The sequence below is a fragment of the Orussus abietinus genome, unplaced genomic scaffold (genome assembly GCF_000612105.2).
Source record: "Orussus abietinus isolate OABI.00-Male unplaced genomic scaffold, Oabi_2.0 scaffold717, whole genome shotgun sequence".
NCBI classification, from domain to species: Eukaryota; Metazoa; Arthropoda; class Insecta; order Hymenoptera; family Orussidae; genus Orussus; species Orussus abietinus.
In genome coordinates this window covers 2,617-25,839 of record NW_019394871.1, presented here as the reverse complement: position 1 = coordinate 25,839, position 23,223 = coordinate 2,617, and the positions used below count along the sequence as shown (strand labels likewise).

Genomic DNA, 23,223 nt, shown 5'->3' with positions numbered 1-23,223 from the left:
AAAACTGGCCAAAAACTTCAACTCGGGCTCTTTCGTGCCTAACCAAACATTCAATATTCGGCGCGATAGCATTCCCTCTCTTGTCCGGGCCGAACAGTATTTTGTAATTAACAGTTAACAAAATTAACTTAACCTAACTTATGTTTAATGATTGCCGAAGGAACCTCCCACAGGCTCGGACCTCTCATTGTGATGGAGCACCGTTGCCATTATGTCTAAACGTTAGTGAACATGACCGATAATTATCTGTATTGTAGCAAAAAGAAGAGAACAGAGATTACTCCGTTAGATGACCTGCTTCCAAAGTTACTTGATGCCGGAACCGCAGGTGCCACAGATAACGGCAAGATAAGGTGTAATGCTGTGAGAGCAATTGGTAGTACCCTCTTTCTATCCACACATAGAAATATTTTGAAGGAAACTTCTGCGGGACTGCACGCCCTCGTGGAGTGCGCTTCCGTTGGCAGTGATATGAAGGTAGGCTATGATTTTGAAGTGAAACTTATTATGATATGGTGGTGCAAATTATGAAAGGGACCCGTATCGGAAATGGTCATTTCGATCCCTTTTTCGCGGTTAATTACTATTTACATTCGTCTTTATGTTTTAGTATAAATACAATAAGTGTACATTTTATTTTTACAGTTCATTTCTTTTTATAATCATCTTTTCGTGTTAGTATAGAGACAATTTTCTTAAACGTTTTCGTTAGTGGTAGTCTGTTTCTCTCTGAGTTAATTATCGACATTTAAATTGAAATAAAACTAAAACAAATCAAAAATAAAAATGATTATGTCGAAATAACGCAGTATCGAATAAATGAGGACATTTCCAGAAAAAATTATAAAGTATTATTATTAATATTTAATAATCCTCTTTAACTAAGGACTTTCACTTTGAACGCACGTGGCGGTAGCGTATCGATTAGTTATTCAAAGCAGATGTCGCAAAGCCTAATTAATTGAGAAATTTATCTCAGAATTTACTGTCGATTATTTATATGCTGCAATATTTAGGATATTAACGGTTTTGAGACATAGAAGTAGTCCATATGACCTATGCAGTCGTGTGCATAAATATTCTAAACCACGGCTCATCATAATTTGTACATTATAACTAATTCGAGTTGAATAATGCAAAATCTAATTGCTGCCTAACAATTTTACCGTTATATAAATTTTAATCTTCAAAATAAAACTTTTTATGCGTTCTCAAGGTCATATAATTAAAGAGGGCGCTTACCATTTCCGATATCCCTCATTCTTATTCTCCTGTTATCTTGTATTGCAATTTCTTTGTAAATACTTATTTCTAATAACCGTTAATGTTAACTTAGAGAAAGGGTGTAGTCGGATAAGCATGTGATTAACGTTCCTTCACCAAAGTACACTTGGCATAAATGAATTATAAAGTTGCTACCAACAATCGACTTTATCCAAATTTCAACTCTATATCTTACAAGGAAACATTCCCAAGTATCCCACCCCGATTTCGATAATTTTTATATACGTTGTAGAACTCGGACACCTAAGGGACACGTATTTCTTTTTACGTGCTAACAAGGAAGGTACCTGAGGTTTTCCACTTCGATTTTGTTCATTTTTAAATATGTTATAGAGGACTAAAATCTAAGGGACCCGTGTTTTTTTTTATTGGCGGATAAACACTTTTAGGGGGTGAAATCAGGCTTCAAAGTTTGCCGTGTAAGGGGGTGAGTTGGCTGTTTCATATAGAAGCACTCGACCGATTTTCATGAAACAACCGTCAAAATGTGGGGAATAAAGAATTATAAAACATTGTTATCGTACGGGGTTTCTTCCTTGACAAGGGGTCGCGTCAGAGGCGACCCCGTGCTGGCGACGGGGTGGTCGCGCCCCCATACTCGCCCCCAGCCTCCGAGGATTCGTCCCCGAAGAGCTACTCAAGGAGGCGTCGTCGGGAGCAGCGGCGGCGTTTCGGGCGAGAAACCAGCCCTAGGGTCTTTCCGGGGGTGCGAGGGAAACCGTCCGGGCGGAGGTCGAGATCGTCCTCGGGAGGTACAGCCGGCGAGTTGGTCCCTAGAGGTAACGGCGGCGGCGGCGTTGACGGGACGGCGGCGAGGTCGATGGCGGCCTTGTCCTCGGGGAGGTTCGCCGTCCTACCGCGACCGACGGGCGGATCAGTTTCCCGCCCGAGCCCCGCGGGTCGGTCCCCGCCGACGAGGGACACGAGAGAATTAATCCCCTCCCGGACCGTCGGTCCTCGGGACGAATCCCGTGTTTGCGGAGGAACACGAGGAGCCGGCGCTCCTGGAGGCGTTTGCCCGCGCGTTTTCCGCGGGCCCGGGGCATCCGTGGACGGAAGGCGGCGCAGCTCGGGGCGACGGCGTCCGTAGACAACCCTCGGGGAGCTCCTATCCGCGAGCGAGACGAGGAGAGAGAGAAGGTGAGAAGGAGAGAGGGAGTGGGAGAGGAGGCAGCTCCAGGGGAGCGCCAACTCGCGAGGGAAGGAAGATGGGTGGAAAAAGTTCAGTGAGAATTACTAGTCGACGTTTCGGTTAAGTTCGGGAGACCGACTGTCGTTTATTTAAATGTTGGGCCCTCTTTATGTAGTGAGGGGTCCAACGCGTTAGCCAATTAGAGAGCTACTTAGGGGACCTCTCTGTCTATTTTACCTATGAGTATTTACCGCGGCTACCCGGGCGGCGGCCGCACCCTTCGGTTTCTCGGCGCGGCGCAGGCCAATTCGGGGGAGCGGTAGCGGCGCGGCGGCTCGGGCCTGGTCGCCGCGGCGTCCAAGGTGCGAGCCTCGCGACGCCACGCATGGCACCTGGGGTTCGGCCCGACAGGATATGTGGAGGGAAAGGAGAGAATGGAAGGATCGGGAATTTGGTGGAAGGTTGGGTGGACGCGGAGGGTGGCGCGCGCTTGCGCCACCGTGTTGCTGCTCCCCGCCTCCCTTGGGGCCCGGTCGGGCCCGCTCAAGGGATGTCGAAGGGTTGAGTCAACCGCCATCGACCATAATTCGTGAGATCCCGTGAACCTCCGCGGGGTGGACCCGAAAACTCCTCGCGTCACCCTCGCGAACTAGTCGCGGGGGCCCCGTTACTTGGGGCCGCGGCTCGGGTTTTTCCACCGGCTGCGCGGACTGGCTAACGGGACCCGTTGCCAGTCGTCCGGAAAACCCGGCTGTTAACGAGGAACGGCAGTTTTTGGCAAAGGGGGTCATAAACTGTTTTGTAGGGAGATTACCGGGTTTGTAGAGGACCCGACCCGGGCGCGCGGCGAATGTGTCCGGCCTGGAACTGGATCGGGTGAGTGGGATTTTTGAGGGACATTGTCGGGCGGTTCGACCCTCGGGTGCGGAATTCCCCTTATTGACCGGGTTCGCGACATGCATTTGGAATTTTTCGAAAAAATTCATTTTTAAGCGGTGTGCTACCCCTTTGAATACTTCCTTTACCCCTTACGCGAACAGTAATTGCTCTATCCAAATGAAACTTGGTTAATTTATAGACCAGAACAATACCAAAAAAGTTTCATTTGGATAGAACAATTACTGCTCGCGTAAGGGGTAAAAGAGGCACTCAAAGGGGTGGCTCACCCCTTAAAAATGAATGTTTTCAAAAAATTCCAAATGCATGTTTCATAATTCTTCATTCCCTACATTTTTACGATTGTTGCATGAATGTCGTTCGAGTGCTTCTATATGAAACGGCCAATTCACCCCCTTGCACGGCCAACTTTGAAGCCTGATTTCACTCCCTAAAAGTGTTTATCCGCCGGTAAAAAAAAAACACAAGTCCCTTAGACTTTACTCCTCTATAAACATATTTAAAAATGAACAAAATCGGAGGGGGACACCTCAGGTACCTTCCTTGTAAGATTGGTACCTAGGGGGTGAAACAACCCCTCAAAGTGTGATGAAAAAATCAATTTTATTTTTTTTCCATAGAAGCGCTCCACGGATTTCAATGAAACTCGGCATAAATATATCTCGTGTAAGGAGGATCCAGAAACGATACTACCCTACACGGTATCAATATTTTTTTTCTTTTTTTTTTCGGCGACAAATGATTTGATCAAAATAAAAACTGTATGCTGTTAATGCTTGCATTAAATAAGAGTTTACGTGTTTTTGGTTTTTTCCGAAAAATCACTATTTGACACTATAATTATTAATCAAGGGCAGGTGGTGACTTTTATATAAACACCAGACAGATTCACATTAAACTCGGTATGAATATATTTCGTGTCGGTAGGATCTATAAACGGTACCGTCCGACACGGGAGCATTCCTCTAAAGGGGTGAACTACCCTTGAGAAAGAAAGACATTTTTTTTTTCGAAGACAATTCATCCTCCTGGAATAGAAATTTCACGACGAAGATTCGCATAAAAAATAAAGGTTCTCGTGTTTTTAGTTTTCTTTCAAAAACCATTATGTAACGTGGTAAACGTATTTCAATGACAGAAAGTATGTGAAATACCGTATCTCTGTCCGGTTGCGGAGTAATAATTTTATTCAACCATTTACATCATAGGCATTGTTTTCTCCGAAATTTCTTTCGGCCCGTACATATAAATTATCATTCAGTCCACAAATACAAACCTTATCCTACATAAATTGTCTCACAATACATTGTACAACGTTTTCGTCATGGATTAAAAATAAACCACTACGCCGTTCTTTATCACATGTCTTCGCGAGTTCAAAGATAAAAATGGATCAGTTGTCTCTGGCAAAATACGTACGGAGGACTTGTAAACAACGCCAACATATATATTGTGACGTGTCGGAGGTACGCGACGCGACACCTATGNACTGATGAAAAGTGCTTAGAGGCTGAGGCTCTGTGCCGTTGAAAGCCCTAGCCAATCTGAGACTGCCAAGAGGAAATCCAGGAAATTGCCAAAAGGCAAATCTCATAACTTCCTCGCGACCGCCCGATTGCGCGACACGACGCGACCGAACAAGGGGGAAAGGGCCGGTACGCGAGAAAAGTTACAATATATATATATTGTAACGCGATTTTTCCTCCATCTGAAAAATCTCGCGCACCTTCGTCGATCCACGCTCTCGCCTCCCTCCCCGTTCTCCGACTATTCAATGGGCGCCAGTTGATTTTTGGGTCCCCGGAACCAACAAACCGGTCTAAGCAGAATCGTAACTCGTAATTGCAAACCTATCACCTAAATTTTATCACGAAACGGAGAGAAGAGCGGCGAGAGAGGACTCGGACGGCATGTCCCGTGTCGCTCAGGAGGCAAGTTGTGGAGAATTAGGGTCGGGGTCGTAACTGACCTAAGGGAGTAGGTGACAAAAGCTACACTTTAGCGAAAAATGGAAAAAAGTGGTATATTCTCAGATAATGCCGGATACTCTAGTACATCTTTTTACGCGATCGTACATCGCGGCCGGAGAAGAGGTTCTTCGGGGATCGTCCTCGGATCTCCCTAGGACGCGCAGGTGTCCGTAGTGCCACGAGCCTCGACCAATAGACGCGAAATTGGGATCCCCTGGACTCTGATATCGTAAACGGAACGGAACGGTAGCGTATGGAACTCCATGCTCACCCTGGAGTTCCCTGGAACGGACGTGAACGAAACCCTAATGTCTCACTGGAGCCATCGACCGGCACCTCGCCCTCGATCCTCTTCTTCACACATCCACTCGCGGCACTCACTCGGGTCAGACTCCCTTTTCGAATTTCTACGCAACCCGAAAATCCGGACATATTTCTCCCCCTCGGCGTACCCGGCGAGGCAGGGGGGGGGACGTTCGGTACCTTGGAGATCGCGGGGGTTGTCACCGGGTCCCCGGAAAGTGGTAAGGGAATTCGCGAGGTCGATGAGGAATCCGCCGGCGGGCCTCCCCCTGGGATCGACCTTGGTGGTGGAGGACGACCTATCTAAACTAATGCCACGGCTTCCTCGGCAGTGGCTGTGGCCTGTCCACCGCGGGAGGCCTGCCACCCGTATTTCTTGGCGCCCCCGGGCCTCACCAGGTCGATCCTCTCCCAAATCGGGGCGCTGGGATCACCAGACCGCTGGCCCTTACCGGAGAACTTCCTCGGTCGGAGCGTTCCACACGGTTGGGAGACTCTCAATTGGTCCATGTACCGCTTTCCGGGTGGGCGTCCTCCCGGTGACCCCGCAGAATTCCCCCCCGTGGGACGAGGGGTCCCACTCCCCGGATGTTTTGGGGAGTCTGGGCCCCTGCCTCGACCTCCTCACGTCCCCCCCCTCGCTCGATCCCGCGGGTGCCGAGGGGTCCTGGAGCAGAACGGCACTTATACTAATCTCCTCACACCATCCTTAGGGTTTCCCGGAGATCGCGTATCGTCTACTGCGGTCGTGGTCCTGGGAGTCCAGCGGTCTCTGACTCGCAAGGAACGGAGTACCGGGGACCAGGAGCTCCACTCGAAGTTTCGATGATACTTGACTGACGTGTAGCGTAAGAACTGACACTGACTTATAACAAATTGACTAATGACTTGACTTCTTGATTGGACTGCTGGTTTTATTAGCAGAATGTTCAAATCGGTGGGGGTTTCCTAGGACCCAGGTGAGGGTGACGTTTCTGAGTCGTGCTGATGCGTTGCGGAGTCATCAGGTTGTTCGCACCGGGTCGGTCGATGACTTTTGGAGCCGTTTGGCCGATGAACTCGTTGGATCTTATCGCAAGAGATTTCCTAATCGCGTTTCCGTATTCGAATTTCCATGGCTAGCTCCGATGATTGGAAAATAGGGTTTTTCCTCACGTTAGTGCCTACGTAACAATGTTAATGCTGCTCTCGACGTTGATGCTGCTGTCGAAATTGATGGGCCTTCAAGAGGCAACGACGTGGGGGTGGGTGGCTCCCACGCGTCCAAGAGCCATCCGTAAACCTCCTCGTGGTGGGGCTGGATGCGGATCCCCATGGATCCGTAACGAAACGGCAAATAGTTACTGGGGAACCACGAGAGATGCTCGCTCTGCGGAGTTTGACCGCACTCTTGTTCCCCCTAGAGTTACCGGCGAAAGGTGGCCCTCATCATGGGAATACTTCTCGACCGGACGGCTGGAGGTGCTCCGGGTAACCCGTCCCGTGTCCTCGGTTTATCCGGGTGCGGGTTGGGGGCCGGCCCTACCGGCCGTAATAAGAAGGCCGACGAGCTAGTACGGGCCGATAGGTGGGATAACCGATCCTATATTTGCCGGGTCAACTCGGACGATGGATCGGGTTCCCACCCGACCTAGCCTGGAAAGCTCGCCAAACCACGCTGGAGCATTACGTCTCAGCTGGCGCCTTGCACGGATGCTCGCACCACGCGGGTGCAGGGGAGAGACCTCCACGTTGGTTCCCCGCGGGCAACGGGCGGGGTCAAGCGGCCTCCCTTCGGGGAGTGCGTCGCGGAGGCCCCGACCCGGCTAGCGCCTCCCTAGGGTTTGACGAGCGGTCCTGAGCATCTGGGTTTCTCCAAGTCCGTCATGGGCCACTCACTGGCCCCCATGATAGTGGGGGCGCTGGTGCTGTAGGTCCCGTATACCCTTCGGGGTGCCGATAAGAGGTGCCCAGCCTCAGGTGCGGTCGGCCGTCAGGCCGGTACAAGGTAATCTGTCATCCGACCGGGTCGATCAAAAGAGGCTGTCACCGATTACGGCCGCTGAACAAGCCAGGTAGAGGATTCTTCGCAAGCTCGATTCATCCTCATTTTCATTCTAGTTTACTTATTAACCCTTCATCTCCGACCAAAACCGAATACTAACCATTATCGCGATTTCCATGCCTTGCTCCGGTTAACCGGATAGATTAAGAACCCATCAACTTTCTTTTAACAGCTGAGCTCGAATCTCAGCATTGCGGGATAGAATCACGCGCAGACAACCATTAAAATATCAAGAATTCCCGCGTCAGCACTCCGGCGTCCAGTAATCTGCCGCCGCTAAAGCGCGGAGGGGCCTCCACGAGGTTCCCCGCGGGCAACGGGCGGGGTCAAGCGGCCTCCCTTCGGGGAGTGCGTCGCGGGGGCCCCAACCCGGCTAGCGCCTCCCCGGGGTTTGTACGAGCGGTCTGGAGCATTCGGGTTTTTCCAGCCCGTCTTGGGCCCTCGGGCCCCCTGTGGCTGTGGGGTCGCTGGATGTAGTTGGGAGTACAACCCCCCAGAAATGGGGGGGCCGCTAGGGAGGCCTTGCCTCTAGGTGCGGACGGCCGGCTTCGGCCGATACGACGTTTTTGTCGAAATTGATGTTGATCTCGAAGTTGATGTCGATCCCTCGATCGCACGATTTGAAGTTGAATGGGCGAAATGTAACTCACTTTTTTCGCAGAGGTTTAAGATATCAAGATTGGATCGTAAGTGAGTGATTAAGTATTGAACTGTGATTCGAAAATGCGATAAGGTGGAATTCTCGATCGAAAGTGTAACAACAAGGTAGCTGCGAGAAGCTATCTTATATAATTTGACCACCCCTAGTGTTTGAGGTCCAAAGTTGCGGTTGTGAGGTTTGGAAAATGTTCCTAAACCCGGTGGTGGGGTTTGGAAAAATGCCAGAGTAACGGAAGTTAATAATTTTGTCTTTTTGGAAAACCGTCGGGGTCACCATTAGCACCGAAATTTATGGGCCTGCACGCGCAGGGCTGCTTCGGATATCGCGAGGTCCCTTTTTCTTAGATTTCTACAATTTGATGAGTACAACGCGAAACTGAAAATTATTGGGGTTACGCTATCTTAATTTATTTCCCTAACCTAGTACAATCTTATTTACCAGTAGGGTTGGCTGGTCGTGGGAACTAAGACAGAGATTTTTACGACTTTTCTCGAAAACCTGGGTCTCCCGATGTTAGTTTGATATTTGAGTCAATGCACGTTCAGAATTCCTAAACATCCATCGCCCGACTCGATACTTTTCTACGTCTGCTCTTCCTACCGGCTAGCTCAGGGGGCTGACACTCGCATGTTAATCTTCGGGACTAGTGTTTGCAGCAACCTCTGGATGTACAGTACCAGAAGTATGAACTAGCAAATTTCCCACCATAAATTTAAATTGAATAAAATTCAGAAACTGTTATTTATGAAAAAATGATCTAATATTACTGTAAATTGTGCAGTTAATAAGGTTAGGTTTCTTATTAGCTGCAAATCTCACAGTTATAATAATTTCTTTAAAATTCTAACTATAATTTTGTAATAATCATTTTTTATCAATTATAATTTTTAAGTTAATTCAATATGATTTGAAATTGTTATTTTCAGATCGATCAGCTTCATAATATGAACAAATATGAATAATAATGGGATAAATTGAAATTTTTTTATAATAATCGATGAGTTTCAAAGAAACATAACCCATAGTAATGTCATTTACATTCTATCTACTAAGTTACATATATCTATATATGAACATAAATATACCTTCCTACTGTGTTTCATTGTATTTCTATTCGATGATAACTTCGCAATTTCGCAACTTCGATAATTTATCGCAACTTTAAAATATATTTATAAAATCAGTATGTTGTTGGAAACGAAATGTGAACTAATTTTCTTCTTTTATAATAAGGAACGCGTCGAATGTCCTGGGTTTCTTTCATACAGAAATAAAAACACACTCTTTCCAGTAATTGTTTATTGCTAAAGTTTATTACATTCTCTATTATTACAGCTATTATCGCTATTGCGGGTTATTTCAAATTATGATGATTTAGACATTTGAAAAATTTAAATAAACAGAAGAAGGTAGGTTGAGTAGAAGGAAAAATAATGAAAATTATAGATCTCACCATGGTACTACAGGGTACTGAAGAAATAATACAGATGTCGTTGGTCGTTTAATGAATAACGCGCAAGCGCAAAATTAGTTCCTCACTTCCGTCTACAAGGTCAGATGGCGCTGCAAACACCACCTAATTTCTCCGATTAGAGTGTCACCCCCATGGTCTAGCTACGGTCTAGTATGGGAAGAGGTGGCTCCTGACCGCGGAGGAACTGGAAAAGGTAGCAATGGAAACTAAAATAAAAGAAAGCGTCGTACCAAACCGATAGTAAATTTAATAAAACCAAAGCCCAGATTACAAATGCAAGACCTATGCTCGCCCACGCTACGTCCCTCGTTGGGAACCCAACAAACGCGACCTCCCCGAGGCTGCGCGACTATATGAACGCGAGGCCCCTAACAGCCTAATCGGACCCCAGTCCGATTTAGGGGCCTGTTTTCCGAAATCGTTCCGCTAATGCTCGACTATCGCTCAAATCTCAAGAATCTGAGGGCGTCAAGCCCGCACTCGACCTTATGGGGTCGGATCGCGACGATACCTTGTCGAGGTACTCGCGACCCTCCCGTCACCGTGCTCGCTTCCTTCAGGCCCTACGAGATCACGGAGTCTTGCAGAAGTCCAGTAGCGGAACCTCAGATTCGCTTTCGGGGTGTTAAATCCTCGCGAGGCCCCCTTACCGACCACGGGCCCTGCTCCAGCTGTTCAACGAAGCCCCAACGCCAGAGCGGGACTTCCATTCGCCCTGGTCCCACGATGGCACCTGCGTGTCGGGTCTTCCTCTTCGCGTCCACGAGTCCTGACCTCGTGGACGCGCCGCAGTCGGTCCGGTCGACTCCGCCATGCCCTTAAGGGTCCGGAAGGGTTCGCATTCTCCAACATGGCGACCTGAGAGAGGGCTGACCTCGTGAAGGCATCTGCCTCAAGCCCTATAAAACCGCCGCGATCCCTGGGCTTCCCCTGTATCTCGGAGGCTCTCGGCCCGGAAACGGCACCGCATTCAAACGTGGAGGAGACTCCGCGATCCGCCACGTTACATCGAATATAACAGGATTAATACGCTCGGTGTCGAAAATTGTACTTAGTATTTCTGCCTTTTTTCAAAATGTGTGCAAGATGTTGGGTGCGAATTCCAGTGAATAGAATTTTTAAATCTATGTTTGTTATTTCTGGAAAATCAAAGAGATCATATGGGTTTTAATTTTTGAAACGGTATCTTTAGTCGATTACGACATTTCTCTTCAATTTCTAACGCTAAAGTATTTTCCACACTTTGCTGCGACGTTGCTTCTAACGATTTAAAAAACAACTGAATTCAGACGCAGGTTTTGCCGAAGACGAGCTCTCACAAAGAACGTTGCAGCAAGGTGGAGAAAATACTTTAGTGTTAGAAGTCGAAGAGAAGTGTTGGAGTATACGAATGACTCCGTCTTAGAAATCTCTTTGATTTTTCTGCATTTACTGCCATAGATTTAATCATTCTATTAATTGGAACTCATGCTCAATATCTTGCACACATTTTGTGACCAGCAGATACTAAGTAAAATTTTCGATACCGACGGCATGAATTCTATAATATACGGAGATAACGACGAGGACTGATTATTATAGTTACGTAACCGGATCCAGCAGCGACGGTTCTGAATTTCTATGACGAAATTCAGAGTGAGAGATTCAGGAAGAAAAATTGTCGTGCGCGGAGGTCTGTAATTACCACCGGCCCTGGAATTTTTCCCTCTTTGCCCTAACGGGATCCCACGTCCACCTGGGGGCTCGGAGGCCTCACCTCTCGCTCCCTCCTTTTCAGCGAGGCGCTCGGGAAACTCCGAGCCCCACCTGGAGGTCCGGCGACAACATGCGCCGTCCGGTCCGGTCCCGGCGGGCCCCGGTTAGGGGTTTTTACGGCCCTCCAGGAAAAACCCTGCGCCGCGGGCCCTGCCCGACCGAGACGGCGGCGCGCTAACGGTGTCCCGCTCTGAATCGGGGACACGGGGTGTTCCCCGGCCAGCCTAATTACCTCTCCCTTTCAGGAAACCCGTCCGGGAAAACCCTCGCGGCTTGTCCGCCGGTACGCGACCCTCTCTGGGCACGTACGCACCCGCGGACGTGGATTCCCACCCCTTCGGCAGCCCGTACCTCCTCACCGGGTCGTCTTCCATCGACGGCGTTCCCGTCGACTCTTCCTCTCCCCTCTTCCCTTCTGTGTCCCCTCGCTCTCACTCTATCCGCCCCTGAGGCCCGGGGATCGGGCCCTCCCCCCCCCGCGCTCACCCGTGGATACCGCGGACCCGATCCCGCTTGTCGTTCCGCGAGGCCCTAGCTGTTCGCGACCGCCCCCCATGCATCGCAAAGCCCGCGCGGCCGCCCTCGCGGCCGCGCGCAGCTGGCCGGCCACCAACTCCGTTACTTTTTTTCTCCTTCTCCCCTCTCACCTTCCCACCTCTCCATTCCTTGGGAAAAATTCCGGACCCCGCACGCGGGCCCGCAGCCGGCGCGCGCCCCGCGCCGCGCCGCTCGCGGACCGCGTTAACCTTTCCGACCGATCCGCGCCCCGAATGCACCGAAGGAGAACGTCGCCGCCGCGGGGGCGTAATTAAGCTTAATTAGGACTAAGAAGCGTCGTAGACGTGTCCCTGCGCTCAGGCGTCGGGTCTTTCGCGCCACGTGGTGGGCGACGTGGCCGTCCCGGGGCCGGCCGTTCGGATGACCCGGCATGGCCATCCGCCATAAAACCCCTTTGTCTCCGGGCCGAAAGACACGCCGCCCTCGCGGGAAAGACCGACGGACAGAGAGAGCCACCCTAGGATAGTTTTAGTATATGAAGAGTCCGAAATTCGGGTTCCGGGTCAGAAGTCCTCAAGCAGTCCGCGAGTCCGTCACGCTGCCCGTGGCGGTCCATCACCGACGTCACCTCACCTAGACCGACGCCACCTCGCCGAAACCGACGCCAAGCCTCGCGCTTCCACGCGTCTCCGCGACTTCTGCGACTTCCGCGACTCCGGGCTTTCGCTTTCTTTTTTCTGTATCCTCTGAAATCTCCTCGCGCCGTACCGTTGTGCGTGTCCTCCCGAACGAACGGGATACGTGACAACAAAATGATCGTTAGAATCTTGACCGAGGATCCTGTATCTCGAGTATGCTCTGCCCGTATTGACGCCGGAAACGATGTAGAGAAAATGTTGAAAGAATATCCCGAGCGGCTGGAATATTCTTATCGAGGATTTGTTGCTCTTTCAAAGTGCTTTGCACCTCTTACTGATTCGTACCCTCGTGGTCGTACTTCAGGAAAGACTGGATAGAGGGTTTTAAAATGAATTAAATAGAAAGTATAGACTAAGTATAATTAACAACAAAACAATTTACAATGGATACAAGCCAAAGTTTGATTAAATACGAATTGAAGATTGAGAGTGACGCGATAGAGGATAATTCGCGTGGAACGATCTTCTTCGTTAAGAATGAATTTAAAATTGATGGGTACTTGAGAAATAAATTTACGTCCTAGAATCGCGAATCGTCCCGAGTTTATCTTCCGATTGTATGACAAACGATCTGTTCGGTCTCCCTAAAGATGTACGGTGGCTGTCGATACCTAAGTCCAATCTGTTCCCTACTCCGAGACAGAGTTCCAACATTCGGGAAGTTCCGAAGACACATTTTTACCGAACGGTGGTCAAACGTCTTCCAAGCCCAATCGACGCTGTTTTCGAGCGTTTATATACTGTCAAAAGAGCGGCGATCGAGGGTGGGGTCGACGGACTTTGACGTAAGCCGTTGCCCTGCGCGGTCAAACGTAAGTTGTTGCCCTGCCGATTCTGCAGAATTGCATCTTTCAATCGGCAGCTCTATCTGAGGTTCGTGAACTGGTAATGTATAAAGTTTTTGAAAAATGGGACCTACTTGCGTAACATTATTTTATCACACAGTATTTTGGAATCTTTTTACGGTGTAAAAAGAGTAATTGCGCATGTACGTACAATAAATTTATAAAAATGTTAAAATCGCTATTTATCGATTTCAAAATTTCACAAGTAAAAGCAATATTTATTTTCTAACAATGACGCACCCTTCTGAAAAATCTGAAAAAGTTATAAATGAAGAAACTGAATGTTATATTGGTACTGAATAAAAAAGGTGATCACTTGAAAAAGTTAGTATTAAAATTGTAAATTGAAATTGAAACAATTTCTAAGTCGAATATGCAATCAAAATTTGTTTAGGAATTCTCCCCGAGCCCTATTATGCGTGTAAGTTTTAATGTTCTTTCGTAATTTTTTAGGTTTAAAAGAGATACTAAATACCAACTGAAACTTACGTTTCCATCTTGTACTAACATCACAATAAAAATGTAGGGTTGAGACTTGGTAAAAATTGTTTATTGATAGCAACTTAATAACTTTTATTCAAAGTGTAATTTGGTGATTAGGCGTTTTTCACGTGCTTATTCCCCTGCACCAATAAATATCATGCTCATCATTATCTTAGTACTTTCTTTGTATCAGGTACGATGGAATGCTTGCCGTGCTTTGGGACTCGTTCTATGTCATGAACCGGATTCAATTCTGCCGTCATCCTGGAAAGTAATTTATTTTAATTACAGAATTGTATTCTTTCATGGGAATGTTTGAAATGCTTAAGCCGTGAACTTTTCTGTAGGATAATGTATTTCCGGTGTTGTGCGACCTGATCTGCCACAGTCCCAACTTTAAAGTGCGCACCAATGCAGCGTGGGCATTATCTGTCTGCAAATCGTATGGTAACCGAGTTCCAACTCTGTGGAAAACCATATTACTGGCTTTGGAGAATTCGCAGCATGTGCCAAGTTACGTCGAATATCCTCATCGGGATGCACTCGTCCAACAGGTAGCGCTTTTCAAAGATGGAGTGAAAGCCATCGAGAAACTTAATCGTTATCGGTCAAACTAAATTCTTCTATTCATATACCATTTGGTGTTATACGCCGAGGTGTAACTCTTTTAGAGTAAGTGCGTATTATTTCCACCTGTGGAGGAGCAATGCATATTACCCGGAAAATAAACCAAACCCCAGCGTATACAATGAAGTTCGTGCTCGCCACCCTTACTCTCGGGCCAGAAGATGGGATTAGTTAGATGGTCACGGGTAAATAAAGACCCTACATTTATGACTCGGCCCCTGGCAAAGTCGACTCAACGACTCGGACTCGGGGGCTCCTAAAGATGTCACGACAGTCACTCTGTCGCGGCGTCAGTCGAGGGTAGGCAGTGATCAGGCCCGTGCACAGGTGTACCTAAGTGCCTCAAGGCGCCACAGCCCTAACCCCATCTAGGGGACGTAGGGGCGCCGCAACGCCACCGCGATGGTTGACGACTTTTAAAGAGGGCGAGGGCACGGATGTGACAGCGATCAGCCTCAGAACCATGGACATAGGAGTAGACGGGATTAGGCATAACATGGTACACTGGCTTTCGTCGATGGTTTCCTCCTGTCCGCACTGCCCTCTCCGGCCGCGCAGCGTATTAGCTGCAGGAGCAGCGCGGAATTTGAATCGCTCGAGGGGCAGAATGAATTTCCTAAAGAAAGTAAATATTCATAAACAAAAACCATTAACGAAAATTATTTAAGTACTATTGTGGAGTGTCCCTGACCACTTAACGTAGTTTTTGTTAAATGATAATTTACAGAATTTTTTAAAGAATATGATAAAACATGTAGTAAATGTTAATACGTTTCTCAGCGATTCAGTTGTTCCATCCACTAAACCGAAGTTAGATTATCTTAGCTTAAAAAACATAGTTTCTAAATATATATATACAGTGAAATGCCGTAGGAAAATTTACGATGCATCAACTTTCGGACATAGAAACGAAATCGTGATTTCATGTCTCTGCTATATTTACGTTCTACACCATTCTTCATATTCCTCGAATAAATGGACACCTGTAAATCATTAAATGAGCATGTAAATGAGCACCCGTAAACATAAGAAAGACTTTTCTTATCCGAGTTTTTTATAAACGCAAATCGGAGTAACTCTTATGAATTGATTTCATTCGAAATAGGTATCCAAAACGTAAAACCCCATTTCCATTTTGTATTTGGAATAAGTACAATAAACTATTTTGGATTTTCAATTGAAATTAAATACTATGAGAATATTAGAAAAGGATCGACCAGGATGATACTTGTTCTATCAACTGAATCAACTCTCGAAAAAGTTAAACATCACGCGTAACTCGAAATAGCCACATAGGCAAAAACAGATGAGATTAAATTGTTTACTTGCATTTTAAATACAAATACAAGTCATAAAATTACGTGTCCGAAAAAGGCATGGACAACGGAGGGTTAACATTACGACTAGATGGCACCGTTAATTTAAGACAACATTTCTCGTGAAGGAATTGATCCTCTATTCCCTCTGTTAATTACTTGATCGCAGTCGCTGAAAAATGTCAATCCGCCTTGCGAGCCGCGGAAGGAAGGGGCGATAAGGCCCGAGGGTGAACGACTGCAAGCGAGAACGCCGTCGGGAGGCATAAGATCCGCGAGAGAGCAACGGAGAACGCCGCTCCGAAGGGACGAGACCGCATCCCGGGGTACAGAGAGTCTTCGCCGGCGTGTTATTGATGCTAATCCGATTATCGGGAGTCGGTACCGAAACCCTCACAACGGGGAGTGGAACGCCCGAAGACAGGAGTTTTGAGAGTGGTAATGGATGCCCGGGGCCTATGCTACCCGTAGGAGTAAGAGAGAACGCCACGTCTAGGACCCTCGAACCCCGAGCCGGCGGTCGAGCCTAGTCGGCACCGACGAAGGGAAACTGATTTTTGCTCTCCTCCTTCCCTTTTCCCTCCATGTGTCACGTTTGTCAGACAATTGATATGATGAAATATTAGCCAATTTAAATTTACTTTGGGCTGTAACGGGGCTGTTCGACCGTCGCGAAATATGCTACAACTTGTTTGCATTGTAATGGTATGCAGTTTTGTCGGTGCCTATGCACCAAGAAACTGCATCCGTCGAGGGTTCGAGCCTCACGACTCCTGAGACCGAAATTAATTAAATTTTAAAGATAAGAAAAGAAAAGAGACTGGCGAGAGAGCGAGGAGAGCGTTTACGGACGATCAGCTGAGCCCGTCAATATTGTGGATTTCGGGAGGCCTGTCCGCGAGAACTGGTTCGAGCGAGTTTTTCTAATGATAAGCGCTCGGGCGCTGTCCCGTCTAAGTGAAATTTGGCGATTTAAATTCCGGGAAAATGCTCGGATTTTCGGCACCTTTGATTTTCAGCCGATGCAGTCCTAATTGGATTAAAGGGATTTTCCCTGACTCATGCGTTGAACTCGAAAAGGAAAGGATAGGAAAGGAATTGATCCTCAGTAAGAACGACTTATTCCATTATCGGTGCGTTCTATTCGTTCATCATTGAATCGACATGGAATATGGCAATATGGGATGTAAAGGTTATGTGGAACGGGTGGCTTTGGGTAGAATTCAAAGAGGAAATAACAACCGTCTACGCGACCTCCGCGTACCCCTTCCCCACGTGTCGAGTTCTTACCGACGCGTTTGAATTAAATTCTAACCGTTGGTGGGATTGGAAAACGACGTTGTTTATTAACAACGCGTATGAGAAACGAACACCTAATTCGGGTGGCTGATCAGCCTTACTTGAAAGAATACGCTTAAAAATGGGTTTCGCGGACTAAAGTCGACCACGGATTTATGTTTCATCCGGAGTTGATTTCTCCGGGTTTTAGTATCACTTAAATTAGGTTATTCAGCCGCGGATATTGGCTGGGTTAAGGCTTTGAGGATTTGGAATTCTGCCATCAATCGCAATGTGCGATTTTGAGGATGAAAGTGAAGGATTATAAGAGACAGGATTTTAAGAAATAGGATGTGGGTGTGGTCGCTATACCAGACCCACTGGAACACGGACCTGAAAATAAACAAATCAAACGCATTCACCCTTATTAAGAGTTTTCTCCGTAATCGAATCGTGAGCGGCAATGCTCAGTCATCGAATTTGGGACAAAACTCTAAAGGGCGACTTCTCGCCAGCGCACTGTCCGGCTCGAATCGTGGGCGGCAACGCCCGGTCACCGAGGAACGAACAGCTGCTTAACGAGGTGGTTTGCCAGAACTCCGAATTCTACTCCTCAACGTTTGTTTTAATCGCGGTCGCGGGTACTCGATAAATTCTCACAATCTATGTGACTATGGTTGCTTGCAGGACCTTTTCCCTGTCTACCCTGTCGATGAACACGGCAAGAACAGCGCTGGTCTGCGAAAAAGGAATTAATTTTATAAATATTAACAACTGCAATATCGTCACTCGGGGTCAATCAGTACGATTTTTAGATGTTTATGTTAGTAACATTTATTTATTTCTTTTAACAAGTTGGTTTCAATTTTAGATAACTGATAAATATCCTTGTATGCCATTAAGAATCAATTTATAGGATGAACCATAGTTTTGACATAATTTTTTCTGTAGATGCCCCAGTAGACTCGAAGTTAGGAGTCAATAAGTACAAAGAATTAGAAATCAACACTCAAGAAACAAATTTTTTTTCCAATCAAAAATACAATCTGCTATTAGGAACACCATGTGCAACCCTCATCAAACATACGTTCTCTCGTATTTTTTAGTAACTCACGCGGAAGGAAAAAGGAGAGTAAATTCATCTAATTTTGTGAGCTAAATATGGCGAACTCAATAGACCAGTTGACTCAATTTGGATTTGGAGCATCAATTCTGTTTAAGTCAAGTTTGGAGTTGATTCAACTACAAAATGTGATTTCGCGCTAAATGTAAGTTGAACCAACTCGCTTATTGAATTCGCCATATTTAACTCGGAATATGAGTTGAATTTATTGACTTTTTTTCCCGCGCAGGAGTAAAACAACATAGGTATAGAAATTCATGAAAGAAAACGTAAATGCTAGTCTTTGTGAATGTCTTAAAATGTATATTATTCTCCTTAAAAATAAGAATCCAATATAAAACTTCATAAATTTCTTTAGTATCTGCCAAAGTTGTTTGTCTTTCTCACTCGAGTGCAGTTTGAAAGGTTTCTTGGGTGTCATTTTTATACACTCGACGGCCAATCTTCGTAACGTTCTTTCTAACCATCTTTTCCCGATTTATCCCGACTAATACACTGAAACGGAAATGAATTGCTAGAAAATTGATGGTTTAATTTTTCTCAACCTGACCTCAAATACATTACTGTAAAATGTGGTCAAAGGATGGAAGTATGCACAAATTGAACGAATAACGCTGGAAAACATTTATATAAAAAAGAAGTTTATGAAGCAATCAGAAAACCACAGGATTTCTCGTAAATTTTCAAATTTGATGACATGAACAAATGAAACTTACGACAGTAGAAGATTTAACCATAATTGGAGAGAAAATTTTATACTGCGGAACGAATTAACAGTATTGCAATATGATATTATATGCAAACAAGTTGTAGCATATTTCGTGACGGTCGAACAGTCCTGCTACAGCCCAAAGTAAATTTAAATGGCCAACATTTCTTCGTTATATGAATTCTCTGACGAACGTTACACATGCTTGGTAAAGGGACGGAGGGGTGTGAATAATTCGGGAAGCGTTCGAATCCGCCGACACTGAACCTGGGCGGATGCAGCAGGACGGGGGGTCGGTGCGGTAAGGGGTCTGCACACTTGTGTGTCTCTATATCCTCCCTGGAGGCCGTGTGTGCGAGTGAGATAGCCTATTTATTGCGCTATCCATCGAATAACACGGGACAGACTTGTGCGTCCGGGTTTTAGGCCTTTACCAAACACCGCTTTCCCGTTGGCGTGGCCGGCGCGGCTCGGACGCCGATTAGACGCTCAGGGGGGGGGGGCATTCTCGTTTGCTCCTACGGGTCGCAATGGCCTCGTAATTCCATTAGCTCTCTCAAAACTCCAGTCTCGGGCCTTCCACCCCTGCCGCGAGGGTCTCCATATCGGCTCCCGATAATCCGATTAGCATCAATGTTTACACGCCAGCGAGGAAGTCTCTCTCTCCCTCCCTCTCCCTCCCTCTCTCTCCCTCTCNCCCCCAGCTGCGGCCTGGTCCCTTCCGGAGCGGCGTTCTCCGTTGCTCTCTCGCGGATCATATGCCTCCCGACGGCGTTCTCGCTTGCCATCGTTCACCCTCGGGCCTTATCGCCCCTTCCTTCCGCGGCTTGCAAGGCGGATTGTCATTTTGCAGCGACTGCGATCAAGTAATTAACAGAGGGAATGGAGGATCAATTCCTCCACGAGAAATGACGTCTCGAATTAACCGTGCCATCTAGTCGTAATGTTAACCCTCCGTTGTCCATGCCTTTTTCGGACACGTAATTTTATGACTTGTATTTGTATTTAAAATGCAAGTAAACAATTTAATCTCATCTGTTTTTGCCTATGTGGCTATTTCGAGTTACGCGTGATGTTTAACTTTTTCGAGAGTTGATTCAGTTGATAGAACAAGTATCATTCTGGTCGATCCTTTTCTAATATTCTCATTTCTCTGGCAGTATTTAATTTCAATTGAAAATCCAAAATAGTTTATTGTACTTATTCCAAATACAAAATGGAAATGGGGTTTTACGTTTTGGATACCTATTTCGAATGAAATTAATTCATAAGAGTTACTCCGATTTGCGTTTATAGTAAACTCGGATAAGGAAGGTCTTTCTTATGTTTACGGGTGCTCATTTACATGCTCATTTAATGATTTACAGGTGTCCATTTATTCGAGGAATATGAAGAATGGTGTAGAACGTAAATATAGCAGAGACATGAAATCACGATTTCGTTTCTATGTCCGAAAGTTGATGCATCGTAAATTTTCCTACGGCATTTCACTGTATATATATTTAGAAACTATGTTTTTTAAGCTAAGATAATCTAACTTCGGTTTAGTGGATGGAACAACTGAATCGCTAAGAAACGTATTAACATTTATTACAACATGTTTTATCATATTCTTTAAAAAATTCTGTAAATTATTATGTAACAAAAACTACGTTAGGTGGGTCAGGGACACTTCACAATAGTACTTAAATAATTTTCATTAATGGTTTTTGTTTTTAAATATTTATTTTCTTTAGGAAATCCATTCTGCTCCTCAAGCGATTCAAATTCCGCGGTGCTCCCGCCACTAGTATGCTGCGCAGCTAGTGAGGGCAGTGCGGACCGGAGGAAACCATCGACGGAGGCCAGTGTACCATAGACATGGGGTGATGCCTGTGCGCGCGCAGGGTTTTTTTTTTTTTGAGGGGGGGGGGCAACCATATTACCCTGTCAAAATGTGGCGCGAGATATGAATAGGTCTTCCTACCTTTTTCTTTGAGAGTAAAATGAAAAAAGTGAACAACGAAATTTATACCCAAAGCTGTAAGTATTGTAGTCTAGACTAGGTTTTTAGACGGTTTCTTGGCTATAACTCCTCGAGCAGACGCCCAGTTCCCACAGTGCTTATATTCATGCTCAAAACCCTCTCATGGGCTCTAGAGGTTATCTACTCCGCTCGCAGATGCATACCGATCCCCACCAAGGGACCAGTTTCAAAGATCTTCGCCTCCCCGATATTTCCACCAGTTGGTGGCTCGTTTGGAACCGCCGTAAGTTCGGGTTGATTTCGAAGTCTCCAAACGAGCTCATTGAAGAAAAGCAGAGACTTCGTGCCAAAAAAAATTTCCTTTCCCCTATCCCGGGTGTATGAGTATGTCTGCGCACGAAGTGTGCCGCGACTCGCGAACGTGACAGCGATCTCGACCATCCACGGATAACACTGAAACAGCATTCCTAAATTTATCTTCTCTATATGTTGACAAATATGTCATATTACATATAGTACTGTATGGAACGGCATTCTCCATACGTTGTTTGAGTAGAATGATTATAAAGGAATCGAAGTGAACCTCAAGAAATCTTCTGGATTCATAATTCTTAATACTATATTTGACTGGAAGATTATCTGTATCAAATGCTAACTAAATTGCATTACCTAGAGCTCACGTAACTACACACGTTACCTTTATCTTCACATAGAGATACCCAAGACCCTTTTTTTACGTGGAACTACGTTTTTGTTTTCGTGATATACGGGGAACCAATTCAGCACGACTATGTCACGAAAATTCGTTATCTGTGTAGGCTATAACTGTTCACAGCTCAGGCGTAACCCACGTTTTAATAATATATTGTTTTTAGGAAGAAAAACCGCTTTACTCAAATTATTAGTGAAAAATTATTTGTCAGGGCGTAGAAATAACGTCACATCAAAATGAGTCAGCATTTTTCATATTAGTGCTTCAAAAAATAATTTCTTAGCTAACAGTTCTACATAAATTAACAGTGAATAGTAATTATTTCAACCATCCGATATTTCACCCTGCGTAATTCTACGTGTAATGTAAAGATTGCGGTTATATTCAATTTCAAATTTGTTTGCCTTAATCGAAATATAGGAACACGGCGACATTTTGGTTCTGGCTTAAGGTATTAATAAAACGTTTAATCTAATGTTTGAAAGTGCTATGACATTTCTTAGATGCTCCCGAGTCACGAGTTAAAATTTCCCACAGTTTGTGGCAATGCTCCTAAAAAATTTCTCTTAGTCGATTCGAATCGACTAGTTTGAGACAGGTTTCACGTTACCTTAAGGTGATATGAAAGTGTGATATATACATAACAAAAAGTGAAAATAGTTATAAAATTTTTCTCCAAACTGAGTGCATCGAATTATCTGAAACTTTAACACATGGTTATGGAGGCCCTAAGGAATAACGTGCTGCTCATGAAATTTCTTTTTTCGAAAAAAATGTACTTATCTCGGACAAGAACCAGAAAAGATATTTTTTGGGGGGAAAAATGGAATTTCACGGGCAGCGCGTTTTTCCTTAGAGCCTCCACAATCACGTGTTAAAGTTTTAGATATTTTGGTGTGCCCAGTTTCGAAAAAGGTTTTATAAATATTTTGACTTTTTGATATGTATTGTGACGTGGCATTTCTGTGGGGGAAATGCCGTCACAAAACGGCACTAATTTTTTCTCTCCACCGCCTACACCGGTCACCAGGAACCATGGGTTCAAGCGGCGGTGGCTGAGGGGGCGGGGATGCTGAAGGCTGTTGGCCCAAATATATTTGGATGTCCATTATACCTCCTCTTTTCATGTATTTCATTTATAATATAAAGGGCACGTGAACTCGAGAAAGCGTGGAAGGGATATAGGCCGAAAACCCCTTCTTTCCATAACGTCATTTTGTTTAGTTAATATTAAGGGGAATTAGTCGTCCCCGAAGTACCTTTCCCTTCTCTTTTGTCGAAAAGCGTCATTTTAATTATTTAAGCGGGTACGTCGGATTCGACTAACGCTTCCCTCTCTTCAGTGGCGTACCTGAAGAAACCTAAGATAAAACCGTATCATTACTTTCATCATCCTTTTGGCCGCAAGCCGTGTTAGGCCAGGTACACGACGAATTTTAATTTAGTCG

At 45.9% G+C, this 23,223-nt stretch overlaps 1 protein-coding gene across 1 annotated transcript; it reads left to right on the top strand.

Annotated features, from left to right (window-relative positions):
* The first annotated feature begins 231 nt into the window (after positions 1-231).
* On the top strand, positions 232-14,776 carry LOC111674129 (HEAT repeat-containing protein 6-like). The gene is made up of 3 exons (XM_023433367.1): positions 232-477; positions 14,238-14,315; positions 14,392-14,776. The coding sequence occupies exons 1-3, from the start codon at positions 232-234 to the stop codon at positions 14,659-14,661; spliced, it is 594 nt and encodes a 197-aa protein (XP_023289135.1). The 3' UTR covers positions 14,662-14,776.
* Positions 14,777-23,223: the final 8,447 nt, after the last annotated feature.

Excerpts from the sequence above, each read along its gene's own strand:
- LOC111674129 (XM_023433367.1), top strand. The coding sequence starts at position 232 with ATGACCGATAATTATCTGTATTGTAGCAAAAAGAAGAGAACAGAGATT. Across the intron at positions 478-14,237 it reads CCGTTGGCAGTGATATGAAG|GTACGATGGAATGCTTGCCG; the intron begins GTAGGCTATGAT and ends TCTTTGTATCAG. Across the intron at positions 14,316-14,391 it reads TTCTGCCGTCATCCTGGAAA|GATAATGTATTTCCGGTGTT; the intron begins GTAATTTATTTT and ends ACTTTTCTGTAG.